The 15,852-nt window shown below is 38.9% G+C and overlaps 1 protein-coding gene across 1 annotated transcript; it reads left to right on the forward strand.

Annotated features, from left to right (window-relative positions):
• Window positions 1-101: 101 nt before the first annotated feature.
• On the forward strand, window positions 102-14,023 carry LOC124998666 (NACHT, LRR and PYD domains-containing protein 4E-like). The gene is made up of 12 exons (XM_047573118.1): window positions 102-210; window positions 2,526-2,639; window positions 2,908-3,021; window positions 3,162-3,275; window positions 3,548-3,661; window positions 6,140-6,215; window positions 7,640-7,862; window positions 8,815-10,618; window positions 11,267-11,440; window positions 11,747-11,920; window positions 12,086-12,132; window positions 12,240-14,023. Exons 1-12 carry the CDS (start codon window positions 191-193, stop codon window positions 12,767-12,769), a joined length of 3,504 nt encoding a protein of 1,167 aa, XP_047429074.1. The 5' UTR covers window positions 102-190; the 3' UTR covers window positions 12,770-14,023.
• The last annotated feature ends 1,829 nt before the right edge of the window (window positions 14,024-15,852 follow it).

Consider the following 15,852-nt stretch of genomic DNA (forward strand, 5'->3'; position numbering starts at 1 on the left):
ATAAAGTAGGTCACACCAGTAATTAAACACCATGATGAGGAGGAGGAAATGAAGACAGAGGAAGTGAAATTGCCTGACAAAGACGGTGCATTTGTTTTGGAGTTACTCTGTAGTTATAACGCATATATAAGGCATCGGGACAACTGGTCTCACAGAACCCAGGAACCAAGAAAAACAGTGAATTCTGTAGATGACATCTGAAGAGTCTGGGTAAGTAAAATATGAAAAGCAATGTAAGAACTGAAGTATGAGATACTGAACTGGTTCTGGTTGTAAGTAAGTAACTGAAAGTATTTCTCAAAACCATATCTTTATGAAGGATTTGTTGCCTACATTTTACAGTTAAAATGGGGGGAAAAAATGAAAACTACAGATAATTTAAAAATGTTCAACATTTATTCTGTCTTGTAAGTACTTGGAGCTTCGTTACATTTGCTTTTACTTTCATTGTTTTTGTCTTGTTTCTTTTCTTTTCTTTTTTCTTTTTTTTTTTTTTTTAATTGGGGTGTTGCAGTTCAATTGAATCACTCAAATAAATTTGACCAGAACAAACAAACCATTAATTAACTAGATTGATCTTTGACAATTCAGTCATTCTGAGAAGGTTTTACATGGTAAAAACCAATGGGAAGACCTAAAGAATGGACGATTGGACTAGTATTACATGGAAAAGAGCCCCCTTTCTGTCTCTCTCAGACAACGAATTCTTACCAGAGTATTATATGGGACAAACAATGATTGCTTAATGCAGTCTGTTTCACTGCAAATACCTTAAATCATGAGACACATGTTTCAGTTCCCTTTTAAATCATGTGAAAGAACGAGGGAATGTTCTCACTTCTTGAAATTTGAGGTCCGTTTCAATAGAGTCAACAGTTTCATAACATATACTGTATATATAATATAAATATACATCAGCAGTTTTCACCGTTTTTGCTTCCTAGGATCAACACTAAAGCTATGCACATTAACATTAACATTAGTACATGTCAATACTAATGTACATGTAAATGTTACTAAAATACTTGTAGATTTAAGGGTGAAATAGTATGAGGAACAACTCTGGATTTGAAGTGTAAAGGAGCACTGTTTAAAAGTACCGTTGTCAGATCAAGGCAGAGGGTTAGAAGGATAGTGGGGGACCCATCACACCCTGCTCACTCCCTGTTCAGAGCACTCCCGTCAGGTCGCAGGTTCAGGTCCATCAGGACTAGAACCACCAGATACCTACGCAGTTTTGTTCCCCAGGCCTTCTCCCTTTTGAACGAACCCTCCCAAACCACTACCGCCGACCATTCCCAAAGACATTTAAAACAGTAGAACACACCCCCCAGTTCTGCATGCATCATCCACAGCAACAGCCATCTCTTGCCTGTATTTAATACGATCATTACTCGCTGTATATCTCCAGTCTAAGGTAACAGTCCAGCTCTAAACCACAGCCACACGAGACTGTGGTTTGTAGAACTATTGAACTGACAAGTGTTTCTGTTACTTTGAGGAATACAGTAGGAACTGAACAGGAACTTCACATGTAATTTTGGAAGCATTCATCTAAAAACAGGAATCATGAAATGCATGATATAAAATAACTACTTACTAAATAACTTCTGTCTCTATATTTTACTTTGTTGTTTAAATCACTTTTGCTTTTGTAGTATATGGTCTTGTTGTTTTTCTCTTGTGTCCCTCTTCCTGTGTCTTTTTCTTGTTTGGGGAATGTGTACAAAGTTTAAAGGTTAAAAGCTTATTTACCAGATGTTAGCTCGTAAAAATAACTAGACATAAAGAGAGAAGTTTTCTTTGTTTATGAACGGGGGTTCTTGGGGATGAGAACCGTATACAAGGAGACTGTAGGAGCTGAACAGGAGAGGGAATTCGGTGATTGTCCAGAAGCTCTCTCAGATTTGGCAAGAGTTTTTAACATTGTTCTTTCTTGTAATAAACCTTTTTAAATGCAAAAGAAGACTTGTCAGTGGTGATCACTTCTTTCTTCAGCACATCAATATACAACACTTTCAATGTAAAATAAGACAATACTGGTGATACTGTCATTTAATAACTTACTAAGTCATTGCAAATGGTCAACTACTGCTTGGTCTTATGTTTATGTTTAATTGATGTTTTAGTCTTGCAGTTTGGCATCCATCCATTAGTATAGAATGACGTGTTGTGTTTGTGTTAAGGTGTCGGCTCTGTCATGGATCAGAGTGAGGACAGAGAGGACAGACTCTCTGTTTATAAACCTATACATTGATTGTTGGTTGAAATGCACTTATTGAAGTGTATTCACAGATCCCATCACTTCTTACCTGCTGTTGGCTAGGTTAGTTAGCTGGTGTCTTCTTGTTGGTTGCTGACTGTAAGCCCGCTGGTTGGCTTTTCAGTTGGACTGGGCTTCTAAATGTGTTTTGCCTCAGATCATGGCACAAGGGATTGTAACATCTTATCCTGTGTATTTATGAATGCAAAGTCTCTCTAGTCTCTTCAGAAAAAGTCAAACATCTGTATGTGTTGTGTTGAAGGCCAGAGAAACAGGAGAGGATGGACTCTCCTACACCCAGCTGTGTGTCCATGAAGAGTGACTGGTCCATGGGGTTACCACTTGAATTTAAAGGACAACATTCTTCTGAAACTAAGTAAGTCAAAGGGCTTTTATTTATTTTATTTCTGTCTTCCCTTACATAAGGCTCATTATGCTTAGGGATTTTTTTTCAAATTTGTCACAAACATCCAGTTAGATTTTGGCCATAACTAACAATAATTTTAAGCAATCTAAAATATGATAGGAGAATGAAATTAATCCAGGGACTGTAACTGTACATTGTTCTTCATTACTGAGTTCAGTATTCAAATCATTTCAGTTTGACCATTAACAATTAAGCATCTGTATGTGTTGTGTTGAAGGCCAGAGAAACAGGAGAGGACAGACTCTCCTACACCCAGCTGTGTGTCCATGAAGAGTGACTGGTCCATGGGGCTACCATTTCAATTTAAAGGACAATGTTCTTCTGAAACTAAGTAAGTCAAAAGGCATAAACAGCAGAATGAAATTAATCCAGGGACGATAACTGTTCATTGTTCTTCATTACAGAGTTCAGCATTCAAATAATTTTAGTTTCATCAATAATAATTAAACATTTGTATGTATTGTGTTAAAGGCCAGAGAAACAGGAGAGGACGGATTCTCCTACACCCAGCTGTGTGTCCATGAAGAGTGACTGGTCCATGGGGCTACCACTTGAATTTAAAGGACAACGTTTTTCTGAAACTAAGTAAGTCAAAGGGCATTTATTTATTTATTTTATTTCTGTCTTCCCTTACATAAGGCTCATTATGCTTAGAGATTTTTTTTCAAATTTGTCACAAACACCCACTTGGATTTTGGCCATAACTCACAATAATTTAAAGCAATCTAAAATATGATAGGAGAATGAAATTAATCCAGGGACTGTAACTGTACATTGTTCTTCATTACAGAGTTCAGCATTCAAATAATTTTAGTTTCATCAATAATAATTAAACATTTGTATGTGTTGTGTTGAAGGCCAGAGAAACATGAGAGGACGGACTCTCCTACACCCAGCTGTGTGTCCATGAAGAGTGACTCATTCAAGACTGAACCTGTCTCTTTTGAAAAGAAAAATGCTTCAGAAACTAAGTAAGTCAACCTAATTCAATAACAGTTTTTAAGTCTTATTTAATTCAAGATGACTCACATAAAGGTATTATTTCTGTCTGTCAAATTGTACACGCCATGGGAAGGATTTTTATACAAATACTAATAAATCTGATGCCTCAGAGAAAGTGAAGTGGTCCAGAACAGTAAAAGAGGTCAGAATCATGGCTCATTCCATTCCACCCACCACAGCATAGAAACTGCACTAATGACCTTCTCCCTCAGTCTTCTGTACCTGAAAAGAATATGTCTCCCAGAGTCACTCCAAATCATATCCACATACAATCAGTCTGGTAGACACACATAATAGAATAGAATAGAATCTGTTTTTTATTTGTACACAATGGGGAAATTGCCCTTTGTAACAGCATACATAATACAGAAAAGTAACAAGAATAAAGAGTGGACTGTGTAAAAGAGAAATAATGAATTAAAAAAAATAGAACAAAGAATATACAAGTATTGGCATATATACAAAAAGTAACGAATTGCAACAAAAAGTAATTGGATTGTATGACAAGTATTGAATGACAAACCTTAAGTATTTTGTAGTAGTATATTGCACAGGATTGTACACAGTATGAGGTAAGTAATGAATTGCAACAGAAACTAATTTTATTGTAACATAAAGTATAAAAATACAACATGAGAAATATATGTACATAAATTGTGAATTGTCTCAAGCAGCTCAAGAGCACACAATGGATGTTCTAGGTGATCAGAGCAGAGCTTTCGTGAAACAAACAAACACACAAACAAAACAAACATAATCATCCCCCCAATCATTGTGTTCTACAACAGAGGTCTTCAAGAGGGGGTCCACAACCCCTAGGAAGTTTGCAGAGGTACTGCAGACGGTTGTGAAAGTTGAGGTTGATTCGACATTGTTTTACATTTTGTCAGAAATGCACACACTCAACGACACACAGGACCTCTCTTAACCTGGCCACCGATTCACTCACAGCAGACAAGTCTGGACCCGTGCCTCCAAGCCTCCAAGCCTACTAACCCTAACCATAACCCTAACCCTAACCCAAAAAGGAGAATCTGTGACAATCACAGCTCTGTCAGGTTACCCATGATTGACTAAGAACCTATTGAGTCTTCAGCTGACTAAAATCCCAGAATGTAGGACACATACTACAATATTATTTAAATAGAAGACATTTTTGGAAAAAACAAACATTTAAAACATTTAAAAAAAACAACATTTACTTCGCCCACTAGTCTTCTTATAATCATTTTTGCAACTTATTCATAACTAAACCAACTACTGAGGCCAGTATATTATTATGCCAAGTGTATAGACACTGTTAGGAGCCAAAAGGTCATTATGACTGGAAAAACGTTGTCTGGTCTGACAAGTCTGTATCCGTTCTATCAACAGTTCAGGCTGGCGGTGGTGCTGTAATGGTGTGGGGGCTATTTTCTTGACACACTTTGAGCTCCTTAGTACAAACTGAGCGTGGTTTAAATGCCATTGCCTACCTGGGTATTGTTGCTGACCATCCCTTTATGACCACAGCGTACCATCTTCTGACGGCTACTTCCAGCAGGATAATGCACCATGTCACAAAGCTCATATCATACCAAAAGCCCACAGAGACTCTAGGACATCCAAAAATCCTGATGAGAGTGCGTAAACATGAGCATATTACCCCCATCTTCCACTCACTCCACTGGATTCATGTTTCCACCAGGATCGAGTACAAGGTTTCCCTCCTCACCCACCAATGCATCTATGGACATGCCCCATCCTACCTCAAAGAACTTCTTTGAGTGAAAGAACAAGGGACCCTCAAAATCACACCACTTTCCCTCTGCTCCACTCACTCAAACCTCCTCCATATACCCAGAACCAGACTTAAGACCATGGGAGATAGGGCCTACTGTTCTGTTGCCCCATGTTTGTGGAAAGCTCTCCCTGACACCTTGAGGGCACCACAACCCACTGACTGTTTCAAAAAGGGTCTTAAGACATTTCTCTTTAGCAGAACTTTTGATTCTCCATCTAAGACGTTTTAAACGTTTTAAACCTTCTTATCTTGTTTTTTTTTCTTTGTTTTCTTTTTTTATTCTGTAGCCCTTTGAGATCCTTTGATGAAAAGGGCATTATAAATAAAATGTGTCATTATTTATTATTTATCATCTCAAACTGGTTTCTTGAGCATGACAATGAGTTCACTGTACTCCAATGGCCTCCACAGTCACCAGTTGCAATAAAGCACCTTTGGGATGTGGTAGAACAGGAGATTCTCATCATAGATGTGAAGCCGATAAATCTGCTGCAACTGTGTGATGTTATCATGTCAATATGGACCAAAATCTCTGAGGAATGTTTCAAACACCTTGTTGGATGACCATGAAGAATTAAGGCAGTTCGGAAGGTAAAATGGGGTCCAACCTTTTAGATAGCACTATATTTCCTTTTTATTAATTACTATATAATTTTGTTTGCAGGGTTCAGCAGAGTGCAGAGGATCCCAGGGTTCAGTCTACTCAGGAGCAACAAATGCATCTGGACTCTATATTTATGGTGTGTATAAAACCAGCTGCTAAACAACAAGCTACACTTTGAGCATCTATCCATCAATATCATAAATAAGTGCGTAGATAAGGGGCAGCCTTTGTAGAGTCCAAAACCCAGTGTAAACATGTTTGACTCAGTGCCATGGATATGGACACAGATGTCTCTTAGGTTATACACAGACAAGATAGCTTGTAACAGCTGCCCAAAGGATGTAAGCCTTCCACAAGTTTGTTGGACTGTCTTGTCAACAAAGCCTGTTAGACCCCGGACAGGTCTCCAGCCTGTCAAAGGCCTGAGAACAAATAGTATAATCTCAAATTTGATTTGAGATACAAGGAATGTTATAGGAAAGCACAAATACTTATTCATCAATATTTCTTACCTTTTCATGTCATTAATTATTCCCATATTGTTTCATTTATTTTCATTTCTAAACCATTGTGTTTAATAATTCGCTGGACTTTCTTGACACAGACTAAAGTTAATATTGACAGTGGCCCAATGGAAAGGTAACTATTTAGGTTTCTTTGTGTGCGCGTGTGTGTGATCTGATGGCCATCGCAGACCTATTCTATAAGGCTTGAGCTGTAAAACTAAATAAAATTGTGTCTGTGTCAAAACTAACTGACAGGTCCACATATATTTGGACTTTTACACAAGTTTTGTTATGTTACCTGTTTACCAAAACATACGGGCTTAAAGTGCCGACTCCTAGCTGTAATTTGAGGGTGTTTACATCAAATTTGGAGGAAGAGTTTAGGAACTAAAACGCTGTAATATGTGATTGCCTTTCTTTCAATGACTAAAAGTACAGTTGACTCAAGAGCTATTACATGGGCTGTTTGGGCTATTCCCTAGTTAATGCATCATCATTTAAGTAAGATCTCAGTGAAAGTACGACAGACCATCCTTAGGCTGAAAAAAGACCAAATCTGTTGGAGAGATAGGTGAAATATTAGGAGTGGCCAAATTTCGAGAAAAATAGAGCACAGGGAGTGCATTTCAGCTGCATGACACAAAAATTAAGGCACAAACAAACAACACCTGAAGACAACTGAAGACCGGGCAACAATCACAAAGGAGGAGACCCAGCGTTTGGTGATGTAAATTGGTTCCACACTTCAGGCACCTGTGATGGGTTCTCAACAATACATGAAAATAACATTTTAATCATGGTTATATGAATTTGTGAAATTACTTCTGAGCCCCTTAAATGAGGAGACTTTATTTGATTCCTTAACGTTTCATAGGATATTTTCATTGAACTACTTGAATTAAACCTAAAAGTATTGCATTACAGTTGTCTCATTTCACGTCAATTTAGTGGCATACAGAGCCCAAATCATGATGATTGTGTCACTGTCCAAATATTTCTGGGCCTTACTGTATGTGGACATAACTATAAAACTGATTTTAATATGTTGTTCCAGATTCTTAAAGAGAACATTGTCAGCTTTGTGACCGATGAGTTGAAGAATTTTCAGCATCTTCTGAGTCTGGACCAAGAAACCTTAAAGAGCCAGAGGGAGAAAGACGAGGTGGATGGTGAAGAGAAAGGACAGAGGAGCATCATCAGAAAGGCTTTTCTGAACATCACCCTGCACTACATGAGGAAAATAAAACAAGAGGAGCTGGCTGACTGTCTGCTGAGTAGTAAGAGACTTTGACTTTGACTTTTCCATTTAATTTCCTGTGTTATTTATATACAGTACACTATGCCTTTTTCTACATTTCTACATAAAAATGACTCAGCGGAAGAATGAAACAACCGAAACTGAAATATTAAACTTGTGTATTTTGGAAAATTTATTAGTACAATTTTGAACAAAATCTTAGGACCGGTGAAAAATGTGTAAATGAGTATTTACATTTTGTGCTGATGGATCATAACCAGGTTGTAAGTAAAGCTTCAGAATGTATGCAAAAAGGAAACTGTCCTTGACAATGATTGGCATCATTGATGGAACAGTGATTTCTGAACTCTACCAGTGAACTCTAAAAGAAAATGGCACAACATGAGTCTGTGAGCTGATTGTGAAGGGAAACTGGGTCATGGAGGAAGACAGTGAGGCCAAGAACACAATAATCCAATATAAATGTTGTAGCATCAGTTGATGAGAGAAAACCACCAATATCTCAGAAATAAAGTGGTTCTGTTTTGATGAATGGGATCAGATTCCTCCAAGCTGCTATAGACACTGATCAGCTGTTACCACAAACATTTAGTTACAAGGAGCTGACAACACACACCGGAAACAATGCTTTGGCAACTCAGAGATATGAACAAATGAGGGCATACTTTATACCTAATACATAAATAAGTACAATACAGTAGAATTATAGCATTTCTGTTTCATTTATTTGATTGGTTTCTCTTTGTAAAGTTTCAGGAGTTGAGTATTTTTACTTTTCTTTGCAAAAATGTAGAAAATTCCACACTTTATAAATGATAGATATGATTTTTTTCTGAACTGTGCACAAAAATATTTTTCTTTGACTAAATGGCTGAATCTGTTTTTAACAGAGGATGAAACTGCAGCAGCAGCAGCACTTCAATATTACTGTGACATTTACAGTTTATTTAATTGTTCGTTTATTCTTTCAGGAACTTCTTCTGGACTGTGTCAACATGAACTCAAATCAAATCTAAAGAAGAAGTTCCAGTGTGTGTTTGAGGGGATTGCTAAAGCAGGAAACTCATCCTTTCTGAATCAGATCTACACAGAACTTGACATCACAGAGGGAGAATCATCAGAGGTTAATGATGAACACGAGGTCAGACAGGTTGAAGCAGCTTCCAGGAAGAAAGATGAACTGGAAAATAGAATCAAATGTGAAAACATCTTCAAACCATCAGCTCACAGAGATGAACCAATCAGAACAGTGATGACAAAGGGAGTGGCTGGCATTGGGAAAACAGTCTTAACACAGAAGTTCACTCTGGACTGGGCTGAAGACAAAGCCAACCAGGACATCCTCTTCATATTTCCATTCACTTTCAGAGAGTTGAATGTGATGAAAGAGAGAAAGTTCAGCTTGTTGGAACTTGTTCATCACTTCTTTAGTGAAACCAAAGAAGTAGGAATCTGCAGCTTTGAAGAGTTCCAGGTTGTGTTCATCTTTGACGGTCTGGATGAGTGTCGACTTCCTCTGGACTTCCACAACACTGAGATCCTGACTGATGTCACAGAGTCCACCTCAGTGGATGTGCTGCTGATAAACCTCATCAGGGGGAAACTGCTTCCCTCTGCTCGCCTCTGGATAACCACACGACCTGCAGCAGCCAATCAGATCCCTCCTGAGTGTGTTGACATGGTGACAGAAGTCAGAGGGTTCACTGACCCCCAGAAGGAGGAGTACTTCAGGAAGAGGTTCAGAGATGAGGAGCAGGCCAGCAGCATCATCTCCCACATCAAGACATCACGAAGCCTCCACATCATGTGTCACATCCCAGTCTTCTGCTGGATCACTGCTACAGTTCTGGAGGATGAGTTGGAAACCAGAGAGGGAGGAGAGCTGCCCAAGACCCTGACTGAGATGTACATCCACTTCCTGGTGGTTCAGACCAAAGTGAAGAAGGTCAAGTATGATGGAGGATCTGAGACAGATCCACTCTGGAGTCCAGAGAGCAGAAAGATGATTGAGTCTCTGGGAAAACTGGCTTTTGATCAGCTGCTGAAAGGAAACCTGATCTTCTATGAATCAGACCTGACAGAGTGTGGCATTGATATCAGAGCAGCCTCAGTGTACTCAGGAGTGTTCACACAGATCTTTAAAGAGGAGAGAGGCCTGTACCAGGACAAGATGTTCTGCTTCATCCATTTGAGTGTTCAGGAGTTTCTGGCTGCTCTCTATGTTCATATGACATTCATTAATCATGATGTCAATCTGCTTGGAAAAGCTCAAACATCATCTCTGAAATACAACACGTTAAAAACTGAACCTGACCTGGATCGTCTCCACCAGTGTGCTGTGGATAAGGCCTTACAGAGTCCAAATGGACACCTGGATCTGTTCCTGCGCTTTCTCCTCGGTCTTTCACTCCAAACCTGTCAGAGTCTTCTACGCGGACTGGTGAGAGAGGGAAGAAACAAAGAAAACTCTGTAATACATACAGTGAATTACATCAAGAAGAAGATCAGTGTGGATCTTCCTCCAGAGAAAAGCCTTAATCTCTTCCACTGTCTGAATGAACTGAAAGATGAATCACTAACAGAGGAGATCCAACAGTACCTGAGTTCAGGAAGACTCACCAGAAATAATCTCTCTCCTGCTCAGTGGTCAGCTCTGGTCTTTACGTTACTGTCATCAGAAGAAGATCTGGATGTGTTTAACTGGAAGAAGTTTTCTGCTCCAGAAGATGCTCTGCTCAGGATGCTGCCAGTCATCAAGGCCTCCAGAAGAGCTCTGTAAGTTTACACATCATATCAATAACAAATATGTTTTCATGCTACATGTATGATAGTACCATAGATTACAGTGATTACAGTGATTTAAGGATATCCAATTTGTCAATCTTAGAAGTGGACTGTGAACAGGATCTAGAGAACCAGGGATATTACCTGAAGCCCAAGATAACAGATAGGAACTGACTGTTGTCTACATTACCTCTATGACTCTGATCGGCAAAGGAATATTGTAGACAATTGGCAAAATACCTTTTGAACAGTACAATATTTACAAAATTTAAATGACTAATGGAAATGGAACAGAAGGAAACTGGAACAGTAAGACATTATAGATCAATTGTAATGATTGTGTTTTTCCTTCTGTGTTGTGAGAACAATACATATCTACAATTAAGTGCAGACATACTGGAGCTACAGTCAGGTCCATAAATATTGGGACATCAACACAATTCTAATCTTTTTGGCCCTATCCACCACCACAATGGATTTCAAATGAAACAAGATGTGCTTTAACTGCAGACTTTCAGCTTTAATTTGAGGGTATTTACATCCAAATCAGGTGAATGGTGTAGGAATTACAACAGATTGTATATGTGCCTCCCACTTTTTAATATACTGATTGTATTATCCTCACTTATGTCTTTTCAGGTTGAGTGATTGTAACCTGTCAGAGAGAAGCTGTGAAGCTCTGGCCTCAGTTCTCAGCTCCCAGTCCTCTTGTCTGAGAGAATTGGACCTGAGTGGTAACAATCTGAAGGATTCAGGAGTGAAGCATCTTTCTCATGGACTGAAGAGTCCACACTGTCTACTGGAAACTCTCAGGTCAGGAGTCATGAGTTTATCATGTTTAAAATATTTGAAGTCTCAACTCTAGAACACTTTCATGTGCTAGATTGACAGATTTGTCAGAGAGAATTCATTCTACTGCTTTGATGCAGTTTTCTATTTCTCGTTGAGTAAAATCAGTATATGTAGTACTGGACCATAATTGCCAGTCTTGCGCATTTGTCTAGTTTTAAGACGTTCCCCTTATATTTTTGTGACTTAAAGTGTATTAAATGATTGATGGTCATCAGTAGCTCGTCTGTTCCGTTGATGCCAGACTAGTTTGTTTGTGTGTGTGTGTAGTTTGTCAGGTTGTCAGGTCACTAAGGAGGGCTGTTCTTTTCTGGCCTCGGCTCTGACCTCTAACCCCTCCCATCTGAGAGAACTGGACCTGAGCTACAATCATCTAGGAGACTCAGGAGTGAAGCTTCTGTCTGGTATAAAAGAGAATCCAGACTGGAGACTGGACACACTCAAGTATGAAGACACAACAAGAACACACACTCTTTCTTTGTTGCACCGACAACAGTTAACACGTTTTTCCACATGTAATAAAGAAATCTTATCCAGTAAATATTAACCGACATACTGTTTTCACAATTCAGGATAACATTGTGGTATGGTTGCTTCTTCTTTCTCCAGGGTGGACCATGGTGGAGAGCAGAGAATGAAACCTGGTCCGAGAAAGTGTAAGTGTGTGTTTGTTTTAGTAACACTTAATTTACATTTAATAAACCCAGGACACTAACGCTGATTTATCATAAGTAAATAAATAAATATGCGTCTTCTCAATCAGATGCTTGTAAACTCTCACTGGATCCAGACACAGCTAACAGGGACCTCCTGCTGTCTGACAACAACGCAAAGGCAAAGGTACTAAAAGAGAATCAGACACATCAAGTTGCTCCAGAGACATTTGACCACTTTCAGGTTCTGTGTGAAGATGCACTGACTGATTGCTCTTACTGGGAGGTTGAGTGGGAGGGAAATGTGCTTGTAGGAGTGACGGATAAGAAGCTCAGAAGGAAAGAAAAGGATGAAGAGTATTGTTCTGGGAGGAACAGTCAGTCCTGGACTCTGCAGTGCTCTGAGAAGGGTTACTCTGTCTGTCACAATAAAACAGAAATAGGGCTTCCATTCTTGTTCTCCTGTGCATCTAACAGAGTAGCAGTGTATGTGAACTACTCTGCTGGAACCATCTCCTTCTATGAAGTCTTTAATGAACAACTACTTTTTCTCTACACCTTCCACTCCACATTCACTGACCCTCTCTACCCTGGATTTGGGATTGGGGTCAACTCCTCTGTGTCTATTTGTGAGCTATAGACAAATAAGAAACACACTGTTGACTGAATGCAGTTGCTGAGGGAGCAGTTTAAGAACCTTTAAGAAGTCTCCACGACCTTGTAATTGTAAATCAGCCATCATCTGACCCTGAAGGACAGTTTATCATAACAAATATATCAGTCTAATCAACTTGCCAACTTAACTGCGGTGTCACGATGCTTTAAGCATCGTGTCAAGTAGTCACTGATAATGTCACAATAAGAACATGGATAACTCCTAGAAGACAGGTGAGGAAACCAGTGGGTCATTGCAACAAACTAGTAGCAATACATCAAGCATCTGAAAAGGGAAATGCTAGCCCTGGTAACAGAGAGAAGGAGGCTGCACATCAACTATTAGGGTTGGGGTTAGTGTTAGATTTTTTAAGGCAGTACACAGAGAAAACTTCAGGAAAAACAATGCTTTTTCTAACCCTAACCCTACTGAACCCTAACCCTGCTGTGAAGTACTATCAAATTCAGTATTCATAAGCTCAAATGTTTATGTTCACTTCTAATTCTATGCATTCATTCGTTCACACAGTCACACCCTGGTGGTGGTAAACTACCTCAGTAGGCACCAGGAAGAGATATGGATAGGTTAAGTGTCTTTCCCAAGGACACAATGGATAGACTAGGAATAGGGTGGAATCGAAATGCCAACCTTTCGGTTACTGGACGACCACTATACCTCCTGAGCTACTGCTGCCGAAGTTGTTCTTATGCTATAATAACCCACTGGAACAAATAAATGAATTAAATACTTAAAGCAACTTATTATTGGTTTTGGTAGTTTGAGAGTTTTTCCTGATCAATCCGAAACACTCATTCATACATTATTAACAGTGATCATACTTCAGTAAAAGTGTTTTATCAAACGTAAAACAACGCAGTTGGAATAATATAGTTTTTACCTCTTCTCAATGTGGTTTGTATCAATATGTGTAAGAGGAATGTGTCTGAAAACAAAATTATTCTTGAAGTTGAAGTTTTACAACTTTTACATTTGATTTGTATTCTAATCAATTTCTATACATAAATAACTCTATTTAACATGTATACATAATAACATTTTATATTGTACATGTATGTACAGTGTCTTTTTTGCTCTTTTGCAAGTCAGAAGTCAAAACCTATTTCTTTATAAAATGTTATATTGATCAATTAACTGCTCTTTTCTGTTGTAAATGCTTTCTATGTTACACTGTCTACCTGGAAGTATTCATTCAATAATAAAGATGGAGACTTAAGTAAACCTTTCTCTGCTATGCATATTATATTGTTTTATTTGAAAGCAGTCATACAACTTCCAGTATTCTGTATAATGTCCACAATATCAACATCAATAGGCATCAACAGGATTGTGAACATGTTGTCTTGGTTATGGAGATAGTTCTGTTCATATATGCAGTATCTTATTCTGATCATTGATTTAATACCCATACTATAAGTAGTAAGGATTATAAAGAGGCAGGCATTCAGTGATGTAGGGGAGATATGTTGCTAAACAGTTAAGTCCAAAAACTGCACTCGTCGATGGGGGCACCACTCATAAATGTAAAGTAGATTGTAAGAATTAATCAATTAATATCGGATCAATATTAATTATTAGTAATTAATCAATCTCATCATATCTGAAGTGTCAGCTCTCAATACAGTCGTCATGTATTTCCAGCTCACAAGGACCTTCCTGACAACGACTTAATTGAAATATGCAGTTTATTTACAAAACTGTTGAATAATGAATCATAAACAATATGATGAATAATATAACAGTTGGAGTAATAGAAGATGATGAGATACCGAGATGTTTTCGTGAAAGTGAGAAGTGTGAAAATGAGGATGCAACGGAACCTAATTTCGTTAGAATTAGAATTTCTTTACAAAACATGTGAGTGACCTTTACAGCGGTGTACATTGTCAACAGCACTTGGTATGGTCCTTGCCACCAGTGATGTTTCCACATCTTCCTTTTGAAGTCCTTTATCAGCACAAAATCACCTGGTTGTAGGCCGTGCAGTGGTCCCTCAATGCTCTGTGGGAGGGCTGTCTTCACTTGATGTCTGATCTCTGAAAGAGATTTCGTTAAAGACGATATTTCAATATTGCAACTTCACACAAAGTGGTTTCCATTGGAGGGCCCAGGGGGCCAACTCCAGTGTTGGGTGGAGATGCAAGAGACAGAGAATTTCAAAAGGTGATAGGTTAGCTCACTCTCATTCTCATGTACATCAGAATCATGGGCAGCCATGTTGGCCACAACAAACCCGTCTCTTGGCAACATTTGGTTAATTTAGCTTTTAGTGTCACCCGATTGCGTGTTGTAGGAGCAGTGTGTTTACAGGTCAAAATGAAGTTGTTCAAACAGATGTCTTTCGAAAACATGTCAACCATCACAAGGCAGTATTTTTTTTACACTCACTTGGTGTTAATTCAATGGTCTGTTCAGCAGAGGATGTGCTGCTGGGTGTGTGAGGGATTTGGTTTTACCTGGATTGTTTTGCGCACGAATCATGCATTTTAATCAAAAATCTGCTGCGAAAGATGTGAAGCCTTTTGTAAACCAATATTTTTGTACCGATACACACATCCCTCCTTTTGACACATGGTCTAACCCATGCGTCAACTTAGCAAAAGCAGGATAGAGAACTTTAGGCAGGCAGGGTTTGTGATCATGGCTATACCAAACGATAGAAAGATAGGAACAGCTGCTCTTGGACCAGATTGATCGTTCAGCAGGGGTAGAAAGGGAAGAGAGATCAGAGAGGGAAGCAGGACGAGAAGTGAGAGACGGAGCAGGAGGTAGGGTTGCAAGAATAGAGGGAGTGGGTTATAATCCAGTTACTGTCACAGCGGCGTCTGCTCGTGTGTTTCCACTTGAAACTGTGTCTTTGCCAAACGTGTGAGTCATGCATTTACATACCGCAACTGCTGCCTGGGCTGAGTAATGAGGAAGGAGAGGGGCATGATCATCAACAACAGCATAGCCGGCATGTCTGCAGCATGTACCAGGATCCCTGAAAGAGCCATCAACATAAAACACAAAATCAGAGTTAGTCAGAAGCATGTCAGACAAGTCAGCAT

The sequence above is a fragment of the Mugil cephalus genome, chromosome 21 (genome assembly GCF_022458985.1).
Source record: "Mugil cephalus isolate CIBA_MC_2020 chromosome 21, CIBA_Mcephalus_1.1, whole genome shotgun sequence".
Classification (NCBI taxonomy): domain Eukaryota; kingdom Metazoa; phylum Chordata; class Actinopteri; order Mugiliformes; family Mugilidae; genus Mugil; species Mugil cephalus.

Excerpts from the sequence above, each read along its gene's own strand:
- LOC124998666 (XM_047573118.1), top strand. The coding sequence starts at position 191 with ATGACATCTGAAGAGTCTGG. Across the intron at positions 2,640-2,907 it reads CAACATTCTTCTGAAACTAA|GCCAGAGAAACAGGAGAGGA; the intron begins GTAAGTCAAAGG and ends GTTGTGTTGAAG. Across the intron at positions 3,276-3,547 it reads CAACGTTTTTCTGAAACTAA|GCCAGAGAAACATGAGAGGA; the intron begins GTAAGTCAAAGG and ends GTTGTGTTGAAG.